General features: G+C 40.0%; 1 protein-coding gene and 1 long non-coding RNA gene across 3 annotated transcripts in view; one reads left to right on the top strand and one right to left on the bottom strand.

Annotated features, from left to right (window-relative positions):
• Positions 1–14,100, top strand: part of LOC134670737 (uncharacterized) — a 26,908-nt gene extending 12,808 nt beyond the window's left edge. For both annotated transcript variants that reach the window (XM_063528551.1, XM_063528550.1), the window contains 11 exons: positions 540–662; positions 5,647–5,808; positions 7,042–7,461; positions 8,079–8,147; positions 8,766–8,824; positions 9,492–9,626; positions 10,350–10,438; positions 11,049–11,139; positions 11,838–11,936; positions 12,558–12,715; positions 13,023–14,100. In XM_063528551.1, the coding sequence (XP_063384621.1) occupies positions 540–662; positions 5,647–5,808; positions 7,042–7,461; positions 8,079–8,147; positions 8,766–8,824; positions 9,492–9,626; positions 10,350–10,438; positions 11,049–11,139; positions 11,838–11,936; positions 12,558–12,715; positions 13,023–14,002 (2,385 nt within the window). In that variant the 3' untranslated portion in view covers positions 14,003–14,100. The remainder of the gene's footprint in view (positions 1–539; positions 663–5,646; positions 5,809–7,041; positions 7,462–8,078; positions 8,148–8,765; positions 8,825–9,491; positions 9,627–10,349; positions 10,439–11,048; positions 11,140–11,837; positions 11,937–12,557; positions 12,716–13,022) is intronic.
• LOC134670745 (uncharacterized) lies at positions 14,024–17,759 on the bottom strand. Its single transcript, XR_010099124.1, has 2 exons — positions 14,703–17,759; positions 14,024–14,384 (listed from the first exon to the last, which is right to left on the bottom strand). It is a non-coding gene; the product is annotated as an uncharacterized LOC134670745 (long non-coding RNA).

The raw sequence follows: 17,759 nt of genomic DNA, 5'->3' as shown, positions 1-17,759 counted from the left end.
TTATAATTGTTTTCCATTGTACTTTCTCGGAAACGTTCGTATTTGTCATGTTACTCAAGTCAGCGTCAGTACTTATTGTACTGACACTGCCTGAAACGGCAAGACACGTTCGTACGTTTCCGTGCAAATACGATGAAAAATAATTATGCACTACAACTGTACCATTATTTATTATGTTAAAAAAATTGTAGTCCTAATTTACTGTACTTTTAGTCCTTTCAGTTTTTTCTTTGAATGTCAGTTAGCTCATTTTGGAGCATTCCATGAAATTGTCTACCGTTTGTCCCGTACAAACGCGAATTTTCTGAAGATTTTCAGGTATAAGAGTTTCCTTTTCAATGACAAATGGTCAAAAATATGGGCAGAAAAATAATTGCCTGCTTTAAGTGCCCAAAAAAAATCGCAATACAGGAAATAGAATGCGTTTGTACGGGACAGTCCGTGGAATGCTCCTTTACATGTTTAAGTACATATTGCGAAATAAAATTCAGCATTGCGTTACAATTCTTCAAGCTTGTCTTGCACCTGTATGCTCACAGATGTTCGAACAATTGAAGACGGTATACGAGTCGGAGTTAGACATGTTCAAGGCCGAACACGAAGGGAAACTCAAAAACTCACTCGCCAGCCATGTGAAGCACTTCCAACGGATGCAAAAAGAGGTATACGTCATAAACAAAAACGTCACTCACACGCCATGGTCATGGGCACAAGCGAACTACTTTGACAGCGTCCGCCATAACACTACATGTAGGTATAATTGTCCTTGGCGCTGTATAGTTACTATGTACGACATTGCTGTATTTTATGTACGACACTCGGTCGGGTTACATGACTATACTCACCGTTCTTAATTTAAATTGCTAAAGTTCTCAAAATGGCACAAAAACCATTAGAAACCGCGTTACGCGAGTTGCAAAAGACAGTGACTATGCTTGTGAATAAAGTGAGTGCACTTGAAGTGAAAATTACGGAGCAAAACCAATTAATTCAAGCTCAAATTGAAGTGACTAACCGACCAAATGCAGATGTCGACAGCGAAACTTCTAGGACTACCCTCGAGTCATCCATACCTGCTGTACCAGCCCCAAAAGCGCTGCAGCGCCCCGCACGTCAAGCGCGTATTAACGCTGCCGCTGCACTGCGAGGTAAATCCAGCGCTGTAGCCGCTGTGCGGAAACGAGACACGAATAAAGTGAGTAAACCCGCCGTTATACCTGCATGTACAACACCCGAATCGAGCCGATCCGTCACGAGCACTCCATCGAGCACGGCCACTAAATTAGCGATCGAAACTGCGGCTGATACTTTTAATTCACCGATGCCAACGCCCAGTGATGGAATTTCACCGCCCACGGATGAATCGCAATCTGAACCACTCAATGACTTTCAATTAGTAACGAGTAGGAAGAATAAACGCAAACATCAAAAACGGGAAATTATCGTAGGAGCTGGAAAGGAGGACGACGACCTGAAAACGGTTGAGCGATTAAAATATATTCAGGCATGGTCATTTCAACCTGACACAACGGTCGAAAATGTGACTAACTTTTTGAAGAAAACTGCAAATAGTGTCGATTATTATGTTGAGAAACGCACTATAAACTCGACCAGACATGCATCTTTCATAATTGGAATACCCGAGAATCTTTTCGAGCGTTTCAATTCGCCGACAGTGTGGCCCCCGCGCGTTCGCATCTCCGAGTGGTTTCTTGTGCGCCCCCGCAAGCGGCGGGGAGAACAAGACGGCAGTAACGTCGAACCCACTCGCACATAAGGCACTGCTACCGCACCCGCGGTCTCCCCCCGCTCCGACGCATCATAACAAACAAACTACAACAACTCCGACATCTGTAATTACACCAGCTGATCCCGCTCATGCGTCAAGAAACAAATGTAAACAATTGCGAATTATCCAGCAAAATGTCCAATGTTTGCGTAACAAAGTATGCAATGTTGAGTCGTTGCTTAAATCTACTTTAAAATGTGACCTACTTTTAATGACAGAACATTGGTTGGTAGCTAATGAAATAAGCGTTACAAATATAATGAATTACAACCTTATCTCGTCATTCTCGCGTTCTACTCGGCGACACGGTGGAGTGTGTGTTTACGCGCATAATAGTGTGACATTACTTGAAAGGAGTGACCTTTGTAGTTTCTCGATCGAAATGCATATCGAAATAGCCGCGGTTCAACTAATTGAGACCAATTTAGTTGTATTATGTATTTATCGCTCGAATACTGAGGGAGACCTTACTATATTTTTAACTCAATTAGAATTGTTATTATTAAAAATAATTAATGAGGATTCGTACATTCTAATGATGGGCGACATAAATATCGATCTTTTGCAAAGATCTACTCATAAACGTCAGTTAATGGGCCTTCTGAATCTCTTTAATATACACTCAATTGTCAGTTTTCCTACTCGAATCCAGGGATCGTCCAGGACATGCCTAGATCATGCTTATACTGATTTGGCGAAAGAATCGGTCAAAACATTCCCGTTAGATCTCGCTATAAGTGACCACCGTGCCGTGGCTGTGGAAGTGACTATAAGAGATTTTAAACAAGTTACCCGACATGCTAAAAAAAGGTTAACTTCACAATCAAGAATGAATAACTTCCTTGACTCAATTCGACAATATAATTGGTCAACCTTTTTAAATAGCGATAATTTAAATTTCAATAGCCTTTTAAGCGTTTTAGTAGATAAACTAAATGCCCATTGCCCCATTAAAAAAGTCATGTTATCAAATAAGAATAAATATTGGTCTAACAACTTAACTGAAAAAAGCAACGAATTTTTACAGTTATTAATTATGCTACAAAAATTTTACCCCAAAAATATACAACTTATAAATTTCATTTTAGCCTACAAATGTAGGCATAACAGCCTTCTTAGAAAAACAAAGCGGGAATTTTTGAATGAATCCATATCTCAGGGCACAAACACCTCTAGATCGCTATGGTGTATGATTCAAACTCAAACGAATAAAAGCATTCAAAGTAGTGACTCGTTCGCCGTATTGCGAAACTCTGTGTGTGGCGCGGCCGGCAGCGACGTGCAGCTGGCGGACTCGCTTAATGCATACTACTTGTCCGTGGTCCGTGATACTCCGTTGCGGCCTGATATTGCTAAGGCGATGCATTTTTTACGTTGTGGTGTGCCCCTGGTGATGGAGTGTATGTTTTTCGTACCCTTTAGCGTAGAGGAACTGGTGAAATTGATAATGCGCATTAAACCTAAGGATACGAAAGACATCTATGGCCTGCCAGCTCATACCTTACGCGTTTTGCCGGCTTGCGCCTTGCAAGCACTTTGCCACCAATTTAATAACTCCGCAAACAACGGCACCTACCCTGAGTCCCTTAAAAAAATAAAGGTCACACCGGTATACAAAGGGAAAGGTAGTAAAACGGAACTAAAAAATTATAGGCCTATTTCGCTGGTCCCTGTAGTCTCAAAGGTGTTCGAGTTGGGGGTTTGTGATCGCCTTATGCGTTTTTTGAGAAAAAGGGACAGCCTCTGCAGACAGCAATACGCCTACCAGGCCGGTAGGTCGACGACCGGTGCGGCTCGCCATTTGCTACGTACCGTTTTATGTCACTTGGAAGGCAGGAGGCGGGTGGCTGCCGTATTTTTTGACTTATCGCGCGCTTTTGATCTGGTAGACCACGGACTTATCGCAAACAAACTCGAGCATTATGGTGTCCGTGGTATACCACTCGCGATCATTACTTCCTTCTTAGCGAATCGATATCAGGCTGTGGAGGTGAATAGTGAGAGGTCAGCAGCTGAGCCGATCGGTGATAGATCAGTTCCCCAGGGGTCTAACGTAGGCAATAACCTGTTTGTTCTACTTATGAACGATCTCCCCTATGACTCACCTGCGGTTGATTTTGTCATGTATGCCGACGATATTTGCGCTATAGTAAACGCGGAAAATAGAGCACAACTGTGTGAGAACGTCCAATCTGTCACCTGTAGAGTTTTAGAGTGGTTTCGGGCAAACGGAATGATCCTAAATCTAGATAAGACAAAGCTGTTAGAGTTTGATCTTAAACAACCTGTAGCTACTTCTACCGATAATATAGGTAAACAGCCTATGCAGGTAAATGTCGAAAATGTGCCCCTGCCGACAACTAATGACGCATGTTTTGTAGGTTTCATCTTTGACCGAGGCCTTCAATGGCAATGTCAAATCGATAAGGTGTGCGCCAAATTAAGTTCTGCACATTTCGTCATTTCTCGCCTTGTGCCCTACCTGTCACGCCCAAACATTGTCAAGGCCTACTACGCGTATGTCCATTCAGTCCTGTCATACGGATTAGAGCTGTGGGGCCTCGCTGCAGACAGAGACCGGCCATTTGTCATCCAAAAAAAGATTATTAGGACAATGGCGAGAGTTGCCCCAGATACACCTGCCCGCCAACTTTTCATTAATTTCCGTATTTTAACACTCCCCTCCCTGTTTATTCTCGAGGTGGCAAAGTACGTCCGAGCGAACTTGTCTTCGTTCCCCAAGAAACAGTGGAACAGCAAAAGATTCCGGGACATTCGCCAGCATGACTTGGACCAGCCCACTCATCGCCTTAGGAAGACTGGCAATAGTATACACGTAGTTGGCACTAAGATTTACAATAACATCCCATGTGACATTAAAAACATGAACACCATTTCGGGTTTTAACTCACGCTTAAAATGTTTATTGGTTCGGAAGGCCTATTACTCCCTAAATGAGTTTATTAACGAGGGCAATGAGACCTGACATTTATTTTTTACTTATATAAAAATATGAACATTCCATCTTTTATTATGCAAATTGACATGTAATTTTTTTAGTTAATTCTACTATCCTTAGTTCATTAAGTGAATTGTATATATAAATGACAATGTATGACCATTACTGAATAAATGATATGATATGATATGATATGTATAGGGGGGCATGACTAGATACCACGACTTTTAAGTGTTTTTGGCGTTCGAAAGGTTAACTAAGGGTAGCTATATAGGGTAGGGTAGCTTCATATGTGTTAGTTATGTATTGTCTTAAACTAAGAAAACTATCTTTATTTATACTGTTCGCAGTACCGGTAGTAGTACGGAAGAATAGGGCAATTATTGAACTAACTAACATCATTGAAATTATTGGACAATAAACCGTGTTACGTGTCATTAGCGAACCCGGGTATGTCCTTAAACTACGTCCAGGACCCGGGTATGTCCTTAAACCACGTCCAAGACCACCGGTGGACGGGCAGCAGCGTCCCTCAAATTCGGTGTACTCGACTGCGATCGCCAACCCGCCTGCCCAGCGTGGCGATTATGGCATTCACCCCCCAAAAAAGGGGGAGGCCTATGTTCAGCAGTGGACGTCTTATGGCCGAGATGATGATGATGGAACCGTGATACAAGTGTAATAAAGTGTATTGTTACTTTAATTTTTTGATAGTACTTAGTGACTTTTGCTTGTCACTCGACGAAATAGAAGTAGGTATTAGCGTGCAAATACAAATCTTTTACTAGGACCCAGTATATCACCACTCAAGCTACACGTCGAATTATGAAGGTCCCTTCAAATGTTTAGGATATGATTTTGTGATATATTTAACCCTATCTGTTAATATCTTTGACAGTTGGAAGAATCGTACAAAGCCCGCGAAGAGGCCCTAAAAGCGAACATCGTCGACAAGAAGCGCTTCCTGTGGGGGCTCGCGCAGGCTCTGAGGGCGCAGCACGCGCAGATGACCAAAGCCATGCGGGCTGTTAGGAAACAGACTGCGGAAATCGCTCAACAGGTTCTATACTTACTTACTTACTGCTGTGGCGCAACGACCCGAAGTGGATCTTGGCCTCCGACACCAAAGACCGCCATGCTACTCTGTCCAAAGCCGTTTCTGTCCAGTCGACGGCGCCGAGTTCGCTAAGGTCTTTCTGCACTTCGGCACAGAATAAATAATAGTACTAAGTACAGAAGACTCACTCTCTAACAAACGCGTCTGTTACGATCAGCACAGATATGGCCGCTAGGTGGCGACAGCGACACGCGCGGCTTATGGCAAACCCCAAAATTGGGGCCGAACGGATGTACTTTTAGCTACCTGTAGCAAAGCGACGAAATCGCGGAGTGGGACACGCCTGACTTCGGCTCTCCAGCGGTACCTAGGGCAGTTTGACGTTATCACAGGGCTTAAGCAACATGTACTATAAGCTGCAAAATTGCTTACCCAATTTAAATTGTCGAGAGTACTCGTGAGTCATACGAACACTGAGCTAATTTTACGGTTTAAGTGACCTATTTTTAGTCCTCGCGCGACATGTTTCGGAGAGCTTAGGTTCGAGACCCAAAGACATGATTTCGCGTCCGAAAACGACAACCGAAATTCAAGATTTATAACTTCATGGAGTCAATGTCAGGGGCGTTCGAACACTTAATCTCTTTGGACACATTTTTGTTGAAGTGTCGTCGCTACATTTTAAAGACATGTCTGGTGGTTTAGAAGTAGGGGATCAATAATATTCCTTCTCATAATTGAAAAACTTTGATCATGTTCAAAGGGACAATATTCTTATTAAATTAACGGACAAAACCGCTCTAATATTGTACTTTTTTGTAGCATTACCATAACTTCATTTACCGTTGCCCCAGTGCTTTGATTATACAAGAAAGTTTTGGCTATATTCGCCACTCTTAGCCGCATATAGTATGGTATTTACTATGTAATAAAAAACATTTTTAAGCCTTTATAAGGCAGAGGGAATATATTGCCCACCTGGTTTTGAACTTTATTTCATAGTGATAGGATTCAATTTTGCATAATTCCTGACACCCTTATGCCTTATAAAGTACATATGGTTTCCCACACTAGTGCGTAAAATAGAACATTTCGTGCGTATGTCAAAAGTTTAAAGAGCCATATGTATTGTAAAACGTTGTACGATACACGTGCGAATAGGTAATTCGAATTTCCTCTTTTCCGCACTTGTATCGTAAATAACTATACTATGTTATAAAAAATATTTTTTAACAGGAACAAAACCTGAAACTGCAGCGGACAGAAGCCGAAGAATCTCTAAAGAAATGCGCTGAAGAAATGAGACAGCAAATAGCAGAAGAACTGAACATTCTAGAACGACACTTAGACACCATGAAGAGCGAGAGAGAAAGCATCAATAGAGAGAAAACGAACTCTGAAACCAAAATAAACAATGAAGTCCAAAACTACTTACAAAACCATTATCATCTATGGAAAGAAGAGTTAAATGTACTGAAGATATGTATGGAAAATGCTACGATTCAGCCTAAGAGTGTAATAGAAAGGAGTACGGTCACTGATGATGTGTTTAAGGGGATGAACAATGAGATAGAGAGAGACAGAGTGGTTAGAGAAGCAAGGCCCAACCAGGTTGTTAATGATTTGAAGAAACAGAAGAATGTTAATTTTAATCAGGTGAGTTATATTAACATATTTATTATAACTTGCAAGGTACTTCGTAGTCTATACAGCATAAAAGAGATTTTTGACCCGATTCGTAGTTTAAGATACGTCAGTTAATAGATCTAGAAAATATATGGATTAGATATGTCAGTGACAAATGTGACGTTTCTTCAAACAAAAACGTCACTTTTGACACTGACACATCTAATCGTTTCTAGATCCATTAGTTTTATTGACGTATCTTGAAGTTCGAATCGGGCGGTCAGAACCTTTTTCGAGTTCTAAAATAATTTCAGAAAGACTCCAATTCATAAAGGAGCCCACTGATTAACAGTCCGCCGGACGGTATCGGCCTGTCAGTTAGAACAAAATTTTGACAGTTCCGAACAACTGACAGGCCGATACCGTCCGGCGAACTGTTAATCAGTGGGCCCCTTTAGGAGCCGCCTCGCTAGGAAATTGCCGCGGGAAGCAACTCGGTCGGCGGAGATGTGCCTCGCCCGCGGCAATGCGGCCAAGGCACATCTAGATATACCGAGTTGCTTCGCGCCGTATTATCCTCGCGAGGCGGCTCTATCTGTGTGGACCTGCCTCGTGAAATGTTTTAAATTATCTAATGTTGTCGACAGGCCAAGTCGGAAGCCGCGTCTCGCAGCTCTTCGAGTTCGGAAGAACGTCATATGCGCAGCGAGAGACAGGTCAGTGACCTTCTCTATTATTTAAGAGGTGGACATTTTACATAAAATCAGTTGTATGACGAAAATATTAAATACATTTATTGAACGTCACAATCCATCCATGTTAAATTAATGATATACCTACACTTTTTTGACCACTATTATTACTGTTTTTTTTTAATTACATTTCTGCTCCCGAATTGGGCAAAATACTGTCTAGCCTTAGAATTGGACAATGTGCTAAAAATTGACAATGGCGATTTCACTCCTAACCTAACAGACAATTAATTTAAGATGAAAGTGGACCACCGCTCAAAAACGCTTCTCAATACAAACGTAGTCCCCATCTTCCTCTTTTATAATAAACACACTTCACTGTACCTACGGGGGTGTGAATTGATGGCAACGCCGATAGCGCCATGTGTCTACATTATTACTCATACTCAACAATTGTAATTAAAAACTGAAATAAATGTCATATACTAAGAAAAAGTGACCAAGGCCTCCAGTGCCCCAGGCTATATAGTAGTGTTTCTACTTGATAAAAACAAATTTTAATATTTCCTGGAAAATAATTTAATTTGTTCAAATACTTCATTGAATTGTAATTAAGTTCTTAATTTTCTCTTCTGTTTTCAGTCAACACACGTCAGGCCGGTATCTCCTCAGCGCGCACCCGTTTCGCTTCTAGAGCAGAGGTGGGTCTCACTGGTTGTTTTTTGAAGGAGCAAGTAAAAAAAAAGCGAAATGAAGGCCTACTAAAGGCGAAGCGAGGACTTTGGTTATTACTATGTTTTTTTTTGTCACAGGATTTTCTAAGGTTTTGTAGAATTAACTGCAATTCTAACACATTATGAGTTTTAGGAGTACAGTCAGCAGCAAAAGTTGCTAAGCGGACGAGGTGTTTAAAATGATCTTGACGCGACTTTATTGTTAAGATAATAAGAGCGCGTCAAGGTAATTTTGAACACTTCGCCCACGTAGCAACTTTTGCTGCTTTCTGTACGTGAGAAGCAAGGCATAATTTTTGGATTTTACTCATACTTCACGAATTTAGTCCTGTTACATAATCTTTTTTTTATTATTATTATGAATGGGCTTACTCATGGCCACAGACTAGCCGAGGCGTAGACGTGGCCTACGATGGAGCGAGCTCGCCCAGAAGGTGCCTGTTCACTCTTGATTTGAAGGTTGCCGGGTTATAAGAACACGGAAATCATAGGGAAAACAAATTTTGATAAGAAACGCTCTGTGGCTCGACCCAGATATCTTTCCATTTCCCTCTTACATTATCTTATAATTTATTCTGTTTACAACCTATGTGGAAAGGCCATTTTTAGTTACGTTCTATTTATTTTCATGTAGCATACGAGAGACAGAGTGTGGCTGGCGAAAAGGCGCAGGTGAAGAGCGCACTATACTCCCTAGTGCAAGAATATTGGTCCCCGGCGACACCATACCGTTCGTGGGCGTCGTCGGTCGCAGGAGCGACAGCCGCAGGTATTTATTATATTACTACATTAATATTATTAGAAAAGGCGCAGGTGAAGAGCGCACTATACTCCCTAGTGCAAGAATATTGGTCCCCGGCGACACCATACCGTTCGTGGGCGTCGTCGGCCGCACGAGCGACAGCCGCAGGTATTAATATAAAATATTAGGCTAACCAAACCTTGTGTTACTAAACTTCCTAGCTTTTTTGCACGTTTATATCACACTTGGTAGGCAATTTACTAGGTATGTCCTGGCCTTTGTGGCAATGTTTCACTTCACCTTGTCCGCTCCGATATCGGACGTCAAAGGAACCTTGGAATTAGAAAAAGACTACGCGATCTTGACGTGTCTTTTAATTGAAAAACGCTTTTTTTTAAATCAGTAACTATTACTTATGAAAGCAAAATAATGTAAATAATCGTATATGATTCATAATTGTTTTATATTTGCCGTGACTTATTTTTCAAAGGTGTTTTTCAATAAAAAGTCACGTCAAGATTATTTACCGTTTTTCTAATGCTAAAAAAAACGAATTATAGAGAGTGCCATATGGCATCAAATCCTTCTTTTATGGGTTAAAATTTTCGTTTGAAGAACAAAAACTATTAATCAACGAATAAATAAATAAAAAGACGCTTGTTACTTTCTCTTCTATGTGTTTGTATCCGTCATCAAAATCGAATCAATGTGAAATTGGTGTTAACCGTTGTAATGTGTACATAATTGCAGACACCTGCTGAACCGGTGGCGTATGCTCCGGCGCCGTGTGTCACCGTTCGACGCTGCGCTGGCGCATCCCGAGCCGCCCGACATACCAGGTGAGTAATAACACAGAATAAATAATTAGTACTAGGTACTCCAACAAAACGCGTCTGTCACGATCAGGACAGGTATGGCCGCTAGGTGGCGACAGCGCCACGCGCGGCTTATGGCTAGCCACCAAAATTGGTGTGGAATGGATGTACTTTTAGCTACCTGTTGCAAAGCGACGAAATCGCGGAGTGAGCCACGCCTGGTAATTAACTCCACGGCCGATTCGGCCACGGCGACTGCTGTCAACCCCGTTGCTGTCTCTGGTGTGCTCGCAAGTGGCTGACGTAGCCGATCTTGTTGCTAAGAGTTCGCGAACATTGCGGGCATGGCATACCCGGTGAGTAGGCGAGTCCATCACACTTCAGTCACCCCTGCTGAACCGCCGCTAAAAAGTCACTTTTTGACACTATGGATTAGCTTGTATTTTATCATGCAATGCTTTTCAAATGGCTTTTCCTTGTTGTAAGGAAAATTGAGTCTAAAACTGTAAATTAATAGTGCAGTGTACTTTGACTTTTGCCATTTACTAACTTCGCTACTTCGACACCAATAGATATTGCATCCATAAATCGCGAACGCTTTGAGTTCTTGATAAACGAATGTTTTAATTTTCAGATAAAAACATCGGGATCCGAGTACAGTCTTCGGAACCCATTCGTAACACGGGAGAGATTCACCAGGATACCATGCCATCAACGCCGACTAGGTAAGTCAATATAAACCATTTTTAAATGAAACTAATAAGGGTTCCGATTTGGCCATTTTGGCACATTTTTTTTTGGCATTAGAAAAATGGTTTAAACAATCTTGACGTGTCTTTTTACTGAAAAATAACTGACGGTAATTAAATATGTAATAATTATATAGCTGGGATATGTATATAAATTCTTTTTAGTTTCATAAGTACTATTGAAAAAAAACCGGGCAAGTGCGAGTCTGACTCGCGCACGAAGGGTTCCGTACCATAAAGCAAAAAAAAACAAAAAAAAGCAAAAAAAAAACGGTCACCCATCCAAGTACTGACCCCTCCCGACGTTGCTTAACTTTGGTCAATAATCACGTTTGTTGTATGGGAGCCCCATTTAAATCTTTATTTTATTCTGTTTTTAATATTTGTTGTTATAGCGGCAACAGAAATACATCATCTGTGAAAATTTCAACTGTCTAGCTATCACGGTTCGTGAGATACAGCCTGGTGACAGACGGACGGACGGACGGACAGCGAAGTCTTAGTAATAGGGTCCCGTTTTACCCTTTGGGTACGGAACCCTAAAAAAAAGACATGTCAAGATAATTTTCCTTCTTTTAATGCTAAGCGAGGAACGTTTAGGATTATGAGCTTTCATATGCGAAGGTTTAATAATATGTTAAATTAAATATTCCATGAGAACCCTTCTGTTTCAGAGATATACGACCTGCAGTTGATACGGTAACGGAATCTCCGAAAACAGGGGAAAGAAGCCCGCGGTCCGTCCTGAAAGAAGCTAAAGAGAAATTGAAAACGTTAGTCATTTCATATACCTTCTGACGGAGTGTTTCTCATAACCAATATAACATGTTATCTACTTAGGCCCACTTGCACCACTCTACTAACCCGAGGTTAACGGGTTATGCCTGGAGTTACCATGGTTACCAGTACAATTTGACACTAAGTTAACGGTTTAACCGCTTAACCCCGGGTTATTGGGATGGTGCAAGTGGGCCTTAGAGCATTTAGTAACAATAGTAACTGGAGATTTCATCGCTGTCATTTTCTTTACGAAACAGTCTGCCGATTTTTGCGGGGGAGGGGACGTCAACTGTATTGCTATTTCTACGTGATTTGTACGTAACGTACAAATAGCCATGTCAGTCCATAAAAGTTTGCACAATTGTGCAAGTTTTTCAGCAGAGGGGTAAGCTCTCAAAGGCGACTCCAGTTATTAAATGCTCTAAGGTTATCTATCATATTATGTTATATACAATTAAATTGTTAATTGTATATACCCCGCTTATAATGCTGGTTGTCACTGTGTGAGTTTGACAGCAATATAATTTATGCACGTGCAATAGAGATAGTAACAGGCGGGTTAATGTACGAAAATCTATCTGGAAAGCGTCTCTTCATTACTTTCTTTTCGTCAGCGTGACCCGAGCGTCGGCCTCGCGCGAGAAGAGTCCGAGCGCGATGCTGCGCGAGGCCAAGCGCCGGCTCCGCAAGTTGGAAATCGAGGCAGAGGCCGTCGAGCGCTCCTACAAAGAGTTCCGTCGCCGCCGGGTCCAAGGCCTTCAACGGGATGATCGTACGTTTACATTGTATCTAAGCACAGAATAAATAATAGTACTAGGTACAGAAGACTCACTCTAACTAAACGCGTCTGTTACGATCAGCACAGATGTGGCCGCTAAGTGGCGACAGCGCCACGCGCGGCTTATGGATAGCCACCAGAATTGGTGTGGAACGGATGTAAATGTGTAGCTACCTGTAGCAAAGCAAAGCGACGAAATCGCGGAGTGAGCCACGCCTGTAATTACGTTGACGTATTATTTCCAATTTTTAACGTTTATTTGTTTACAGTCCCACTGTAATGCTATTCAATTTGATTCCAGTAACGCCTTGCATACCAACTACGGAAAGCAAACTGTCGACGCATCACAAGGAAGAGGCACCTGAACCCAGATCACAACTGCGTCCGACAGATTCCGTGCATTTAGACATAGAGAAATACCTCAAGAAGTACCAAATCAATCTCGACTTAGGACAAGACCATTTTAAAAACAAAAATACCGCAACCAAACTAAAGGATCCGGAAGCTTGTTCCGAAATAAATAGAAAATTTAAACGCATACCTAAACAAGACTACTTAGAAAAACCTATTTCAGAATTTAGAAAATTATACTACACTAACCCGGAACGGGAATATCACAATCAAATATCTCTGGACAGTGATGAGCCTTTATGTAGAAGCAGAGAGAGAGAAAAATCGTCGGATATGAGCATAGAGAAAGACAATACAAGAAAGGAGCTAGAGATACTTAAGCAAAGTATAACCAGAAACTACGAGTTGCAAGATCTGCCAACGAAAGACACTATTGACGTATCGAATGAGGAAAACACATCCGATAATATTTTGTTAGTAGAAGTAGAAAATGTTAGTGAGGTAAAAGAGATAAATGTTGAAGATCAAACAGACATGGTAGTAGTTATAGAAAGCTCGGTGGATTCCAAGGAAGTGGTGTCAGAGCGAGAGGACAATGCAGAGCCATCGTCCAAAATCACCATAGTCATCAGTCCAAAGCATATAAAGGAAAATAATAAAACTCCATCGGTGCGAGAAGATAACATTATGACAGCGAAAGAATATTACGCAGCGAGCGGCGAAAATTATACTCCAGAGAATATACAAATAGAATTAAGAAATGAACCTGACTCTGAACTACAGATACCGGCGCATAATTCAGTTTTTGAAACTATAGAAGTTGTGGACTATCCCGATGACTTTTCGGACGATGTGGACTACTACAAGGCGGATGATAACTCTCCTATATCCCTCCCGAAAACATCCGAAGATGAAAACTTTTGGGATTAGTATCTACAAATGAAACAAAGCTCAACTATAGTCATAATTTATTTTTCTAATGTTTATTGTGAATTAAACATATAATATAAAACATACATATTATTTTACATCTCTTTTATATAAAAGTACAAACATTCGTAAACATATTTCTCAGTGAACATTCCACTCGCATTTTGGCATTTAAACAGGACAGCACGAATTAAAACAAAACTATAAATGCTAACGCAGTGAATATTTTTTATTGTCTTATTCGGAAACCGACGAAATGCAATCTAGAAACATAAAATAAAACCTATAAATATCATCAATACAGACTCCTAACGTGAGATTTTTAAAATAACATTATGCTGCCATATACTGCAACGTCTTCGGGCAAGGATTCATTTCATGTCTTTCTGAGGGTGGTATTCCACCTGTCCAATTTTTTTGTCCAATGTGTATTTTGTCTCAAATTTTGCTTTATTAACCTTTTGAACGCCAAACGGCGCATCCATTTGCCGTTCCACTGACGCCACGGGGGTAAAATTTAGTTTTGTGAATAATGCCAACCTAAAAGTGTTTTTCAGTAGATGTTCACCAAAAAACGATCGATGTCAAATGCTGTTGTTGTCACGGTTTTGCGTTGACGTCAATTACCGTCTGTGGTGTTCAAAAGGTTAATGAGAGTGAGACGCAATGACATTGCACCAAGATTGGACAGATGGAATACCACCCTAATATAAGGATCGAAAGAAACAGCATTCAAAATTCTTTGCCCTAAATAACCCAAAAGTGCTTTCAACAAACGACATAGAACACAGAGTGTGCAATCTTAATAACTAAGTGACGTCATAACTCGGTATTCAATTAACCTTTTCGACGCCGTGTCAAACACAAAAGCTGTCACTCGGACGTCACGTCACCGAAGTGTCAAAACTGAAATTGAACTTTATGCATATAATGCACGTAGGTCTATGTTGCTCTGTGGTCTGTGGCCGATTAATCCGTCTTTGGCGTTGAACCTGCGGTGCGGATATATCGGTCATTGGCGTCCAAAAGGTTAATTATAATTGGCTAATATTGACCACTAACATTGAACACACATTGGATCACACTTTGTTGTTTAATGAACGATTATGTTCAAACTACTTGAAAGTTATTCATTTCACATGTGCATTCATTATGGACGTTCTAATTTTAGCCGTGTACTATTTTAAATCCATTGAATGGATTTTCTATGGCTACTGGTGTCAATATTTTATATTACGCACCGAATTCTGATAACAAATTTATCACGAATTTTTATTATACATATTACTATGTCAGACAGTTATGGGAGCTCTATACATTTCAACATTTAGGACAAGTCTTTACAAGTTATTTTAAGACGTGTCATGAACGTTTATTAAATTCAATCACTCCTTTAAACATTTATTTGCTTAGTAACATTGCAACAGGAATTAATACAATATGCAAAAGTAACGATATATTGAAACAACTCTGTATGTCAATTGAATTGATAATCCTAATAAAGGAAAAGTGTGATTTCGTTGTTCAGTGAAACTATAAGTACGCTCAGATCAATATATAGGTACTGTCGCCATCAGATATATCGGAGCGGTCAAGGTGCTCAAAATTTGCTGAACACGCAATCTAACGCCCTGCGGGCGCAGCACGGTTCCATTTTTATCGACTATAACTATGCGCATCCCTTTCGCACTAACATACTTGTTAGAACGTGACAGGCATGGTGACAAGCGATAAAAACGCGACCGTGCTACGCTGCCTGGTAATAGTAAATGGTGTTCAGATATCTGTGAGCACCCTGGCCGCTCCTATATATCTGATAGCGACAGTACTAACCTTGTTTTTACCTCAGATAGTTAAATTACAGTTGAATCATCCGACTTATCTTTCATTATTATAGTACAAAATTGGGATGCTTTGAGAGTAAATCGTCCAATCTGTCATTTTACTATTTGAAATATAAAAACACAGCTTACGCTAAAAATAATCTACATACAATTACAATACTGCCCGTAAGCCGAATAGCGCTATCTCAAAACCAAATGATTTTGAAAATGGAATTCTCAGTAATAGAAACTAAAGTATAAGTTAGCAATGAATTTTCGTTTGAGATAGCGCTCTTTGGCTTAGCAGGGCAGAATATAACATTGTCATTTTCACATTCCTGTAGGTAAGCACCATTAATAATAATTAGTTTGCAAACAATTAAGCTGCTTTTTTACTGGATCTAAACTGAACTATTTTTACGTGTGAGAAATGTGCATAATGAAAGGTCAAACGAAGCAGCTTTAAAAGTTAATAGTCATCTAAATTCCATATAAAAAAAATATAGGTAATCGAATTATAAAACAGAAATATTCTGAAAATCAACTGAATCAAAATTAATAATTCTTAGCAATTTTAATATCAATTACGGTAACCGAAAATAGTAGCATCGCTGTGGTTAGAATTTTGTTTGCCGAAATAATTTTTATAGCAGTACCCTTTTTGCAGGGCAAAAATAGTTGTAGTGTCGTCTATGTTTTTCGTGGTAATCCCTCAACTTTTATCGTCGAGAATCGCCTCAGCAGAAATAGTAGTCCCTGGACTATAAATAATATCCCATATACACGGTGTAACATGAGGAAACCGAATAATTTTAACCACGCATTTCTGAGCTCAAAAGAAGTAAAAAATGTAATATGAGTTTAGGTCAATTTGGCCAAAAAAAATTTTTTTTTGTTTTGTTTTTTCAATTATTTGAATGTATTTGTACATAAAAAATAAATGTTAGTGGTAAACTTGTCACTTAAAATTGATTTTTACATTTTTTTTCGTTGAACCTACTTTTTGCAAAGTGTTACTTGTCACTTTTTGACATCTATCAATGAGGATATTTAGACTACGTCCCATAGCAGCAACATCACCATCAAAAAGGCCTTTTACACTATGTAACAATAAAAACTTGTTTTTTTTTAATTTATAATATCTCTGAAACTAGGCGAACATCAAAAAAGTTTATAGGACATTTTTGTCTCTAAATATGATCAGGAATACGCTGTTAAAATTATTCGGTTTACTTATGTTACACCGTGTATAAAGCGGTAGTTTAAATAGTCTAAAATTGAGTCGCTTAAATTCAAACTTTGGTAAATCTATCTGTCAGATTATGCGATATTGGCATTAAGAAAAGGTAGTAGGGTAGATATTTGCTGATAGGGTCGAATGGATTTACCCGAGTTTGAAGTTAAGCGATACAATTGACGTTTTACAATTCAGTCACCACAAAACATATTATTCCGTACAGCATTATATTTTTCAGCTGTCATACTTGTTTTCCAGAGACTACACATTTTATACAATCAATGAAACTGATTACTAATGTGCTGTCAAAAGCTTTCCAAAATTACTAAATTTCCACTCGGAAAAATTTCGGAAACTTCTCATATTTCAGTATAGGAATCAAAATTTCCGTTTCCAAAATTTATTTATTTTGTTCCCTATGAAATTTCCGAGAATTTTGTAACTTTATGGAAATTTTGCAACTTGCACATGAAATAGGGTGAATTAGGGTGGCCACCTGTCCAATTTCCTCGCATCTCACATTTTGCTTAGTGAGAGAGTGAGACGCAATGCATATTGGATAGGTCGAATACCAACTATAGGAACGTCCAGTGCGAAGTGGAGGCTTGTCATCAGTGATGTTATGGCTCCTCTACACAATGGGCCATCATATTGGCCCACTAAACGCCAGCTTGTAGAGGGTGCTTGGGTGGTTGGG

Source organism: Cydia fagiglandana, chromosome 14 (genome assembly GCF_963556715.1).
Source record: "Cydia fagiglandana chromosome 14, ilCydFagi1.1, whole genome shotgun sequence".
NCBI classification, from domain to species: Eukaryota; Metazoa; Arthropoda; class Insecta; order Lepidoptera; family Tortricidae; genus Cydia; species Cydia fagiglandana.
The sequence above is the reverse complement of the archived record's forward strand: the minus strand, read 5'-3'. Positions and strand labels throughout refer to the sequence as shown.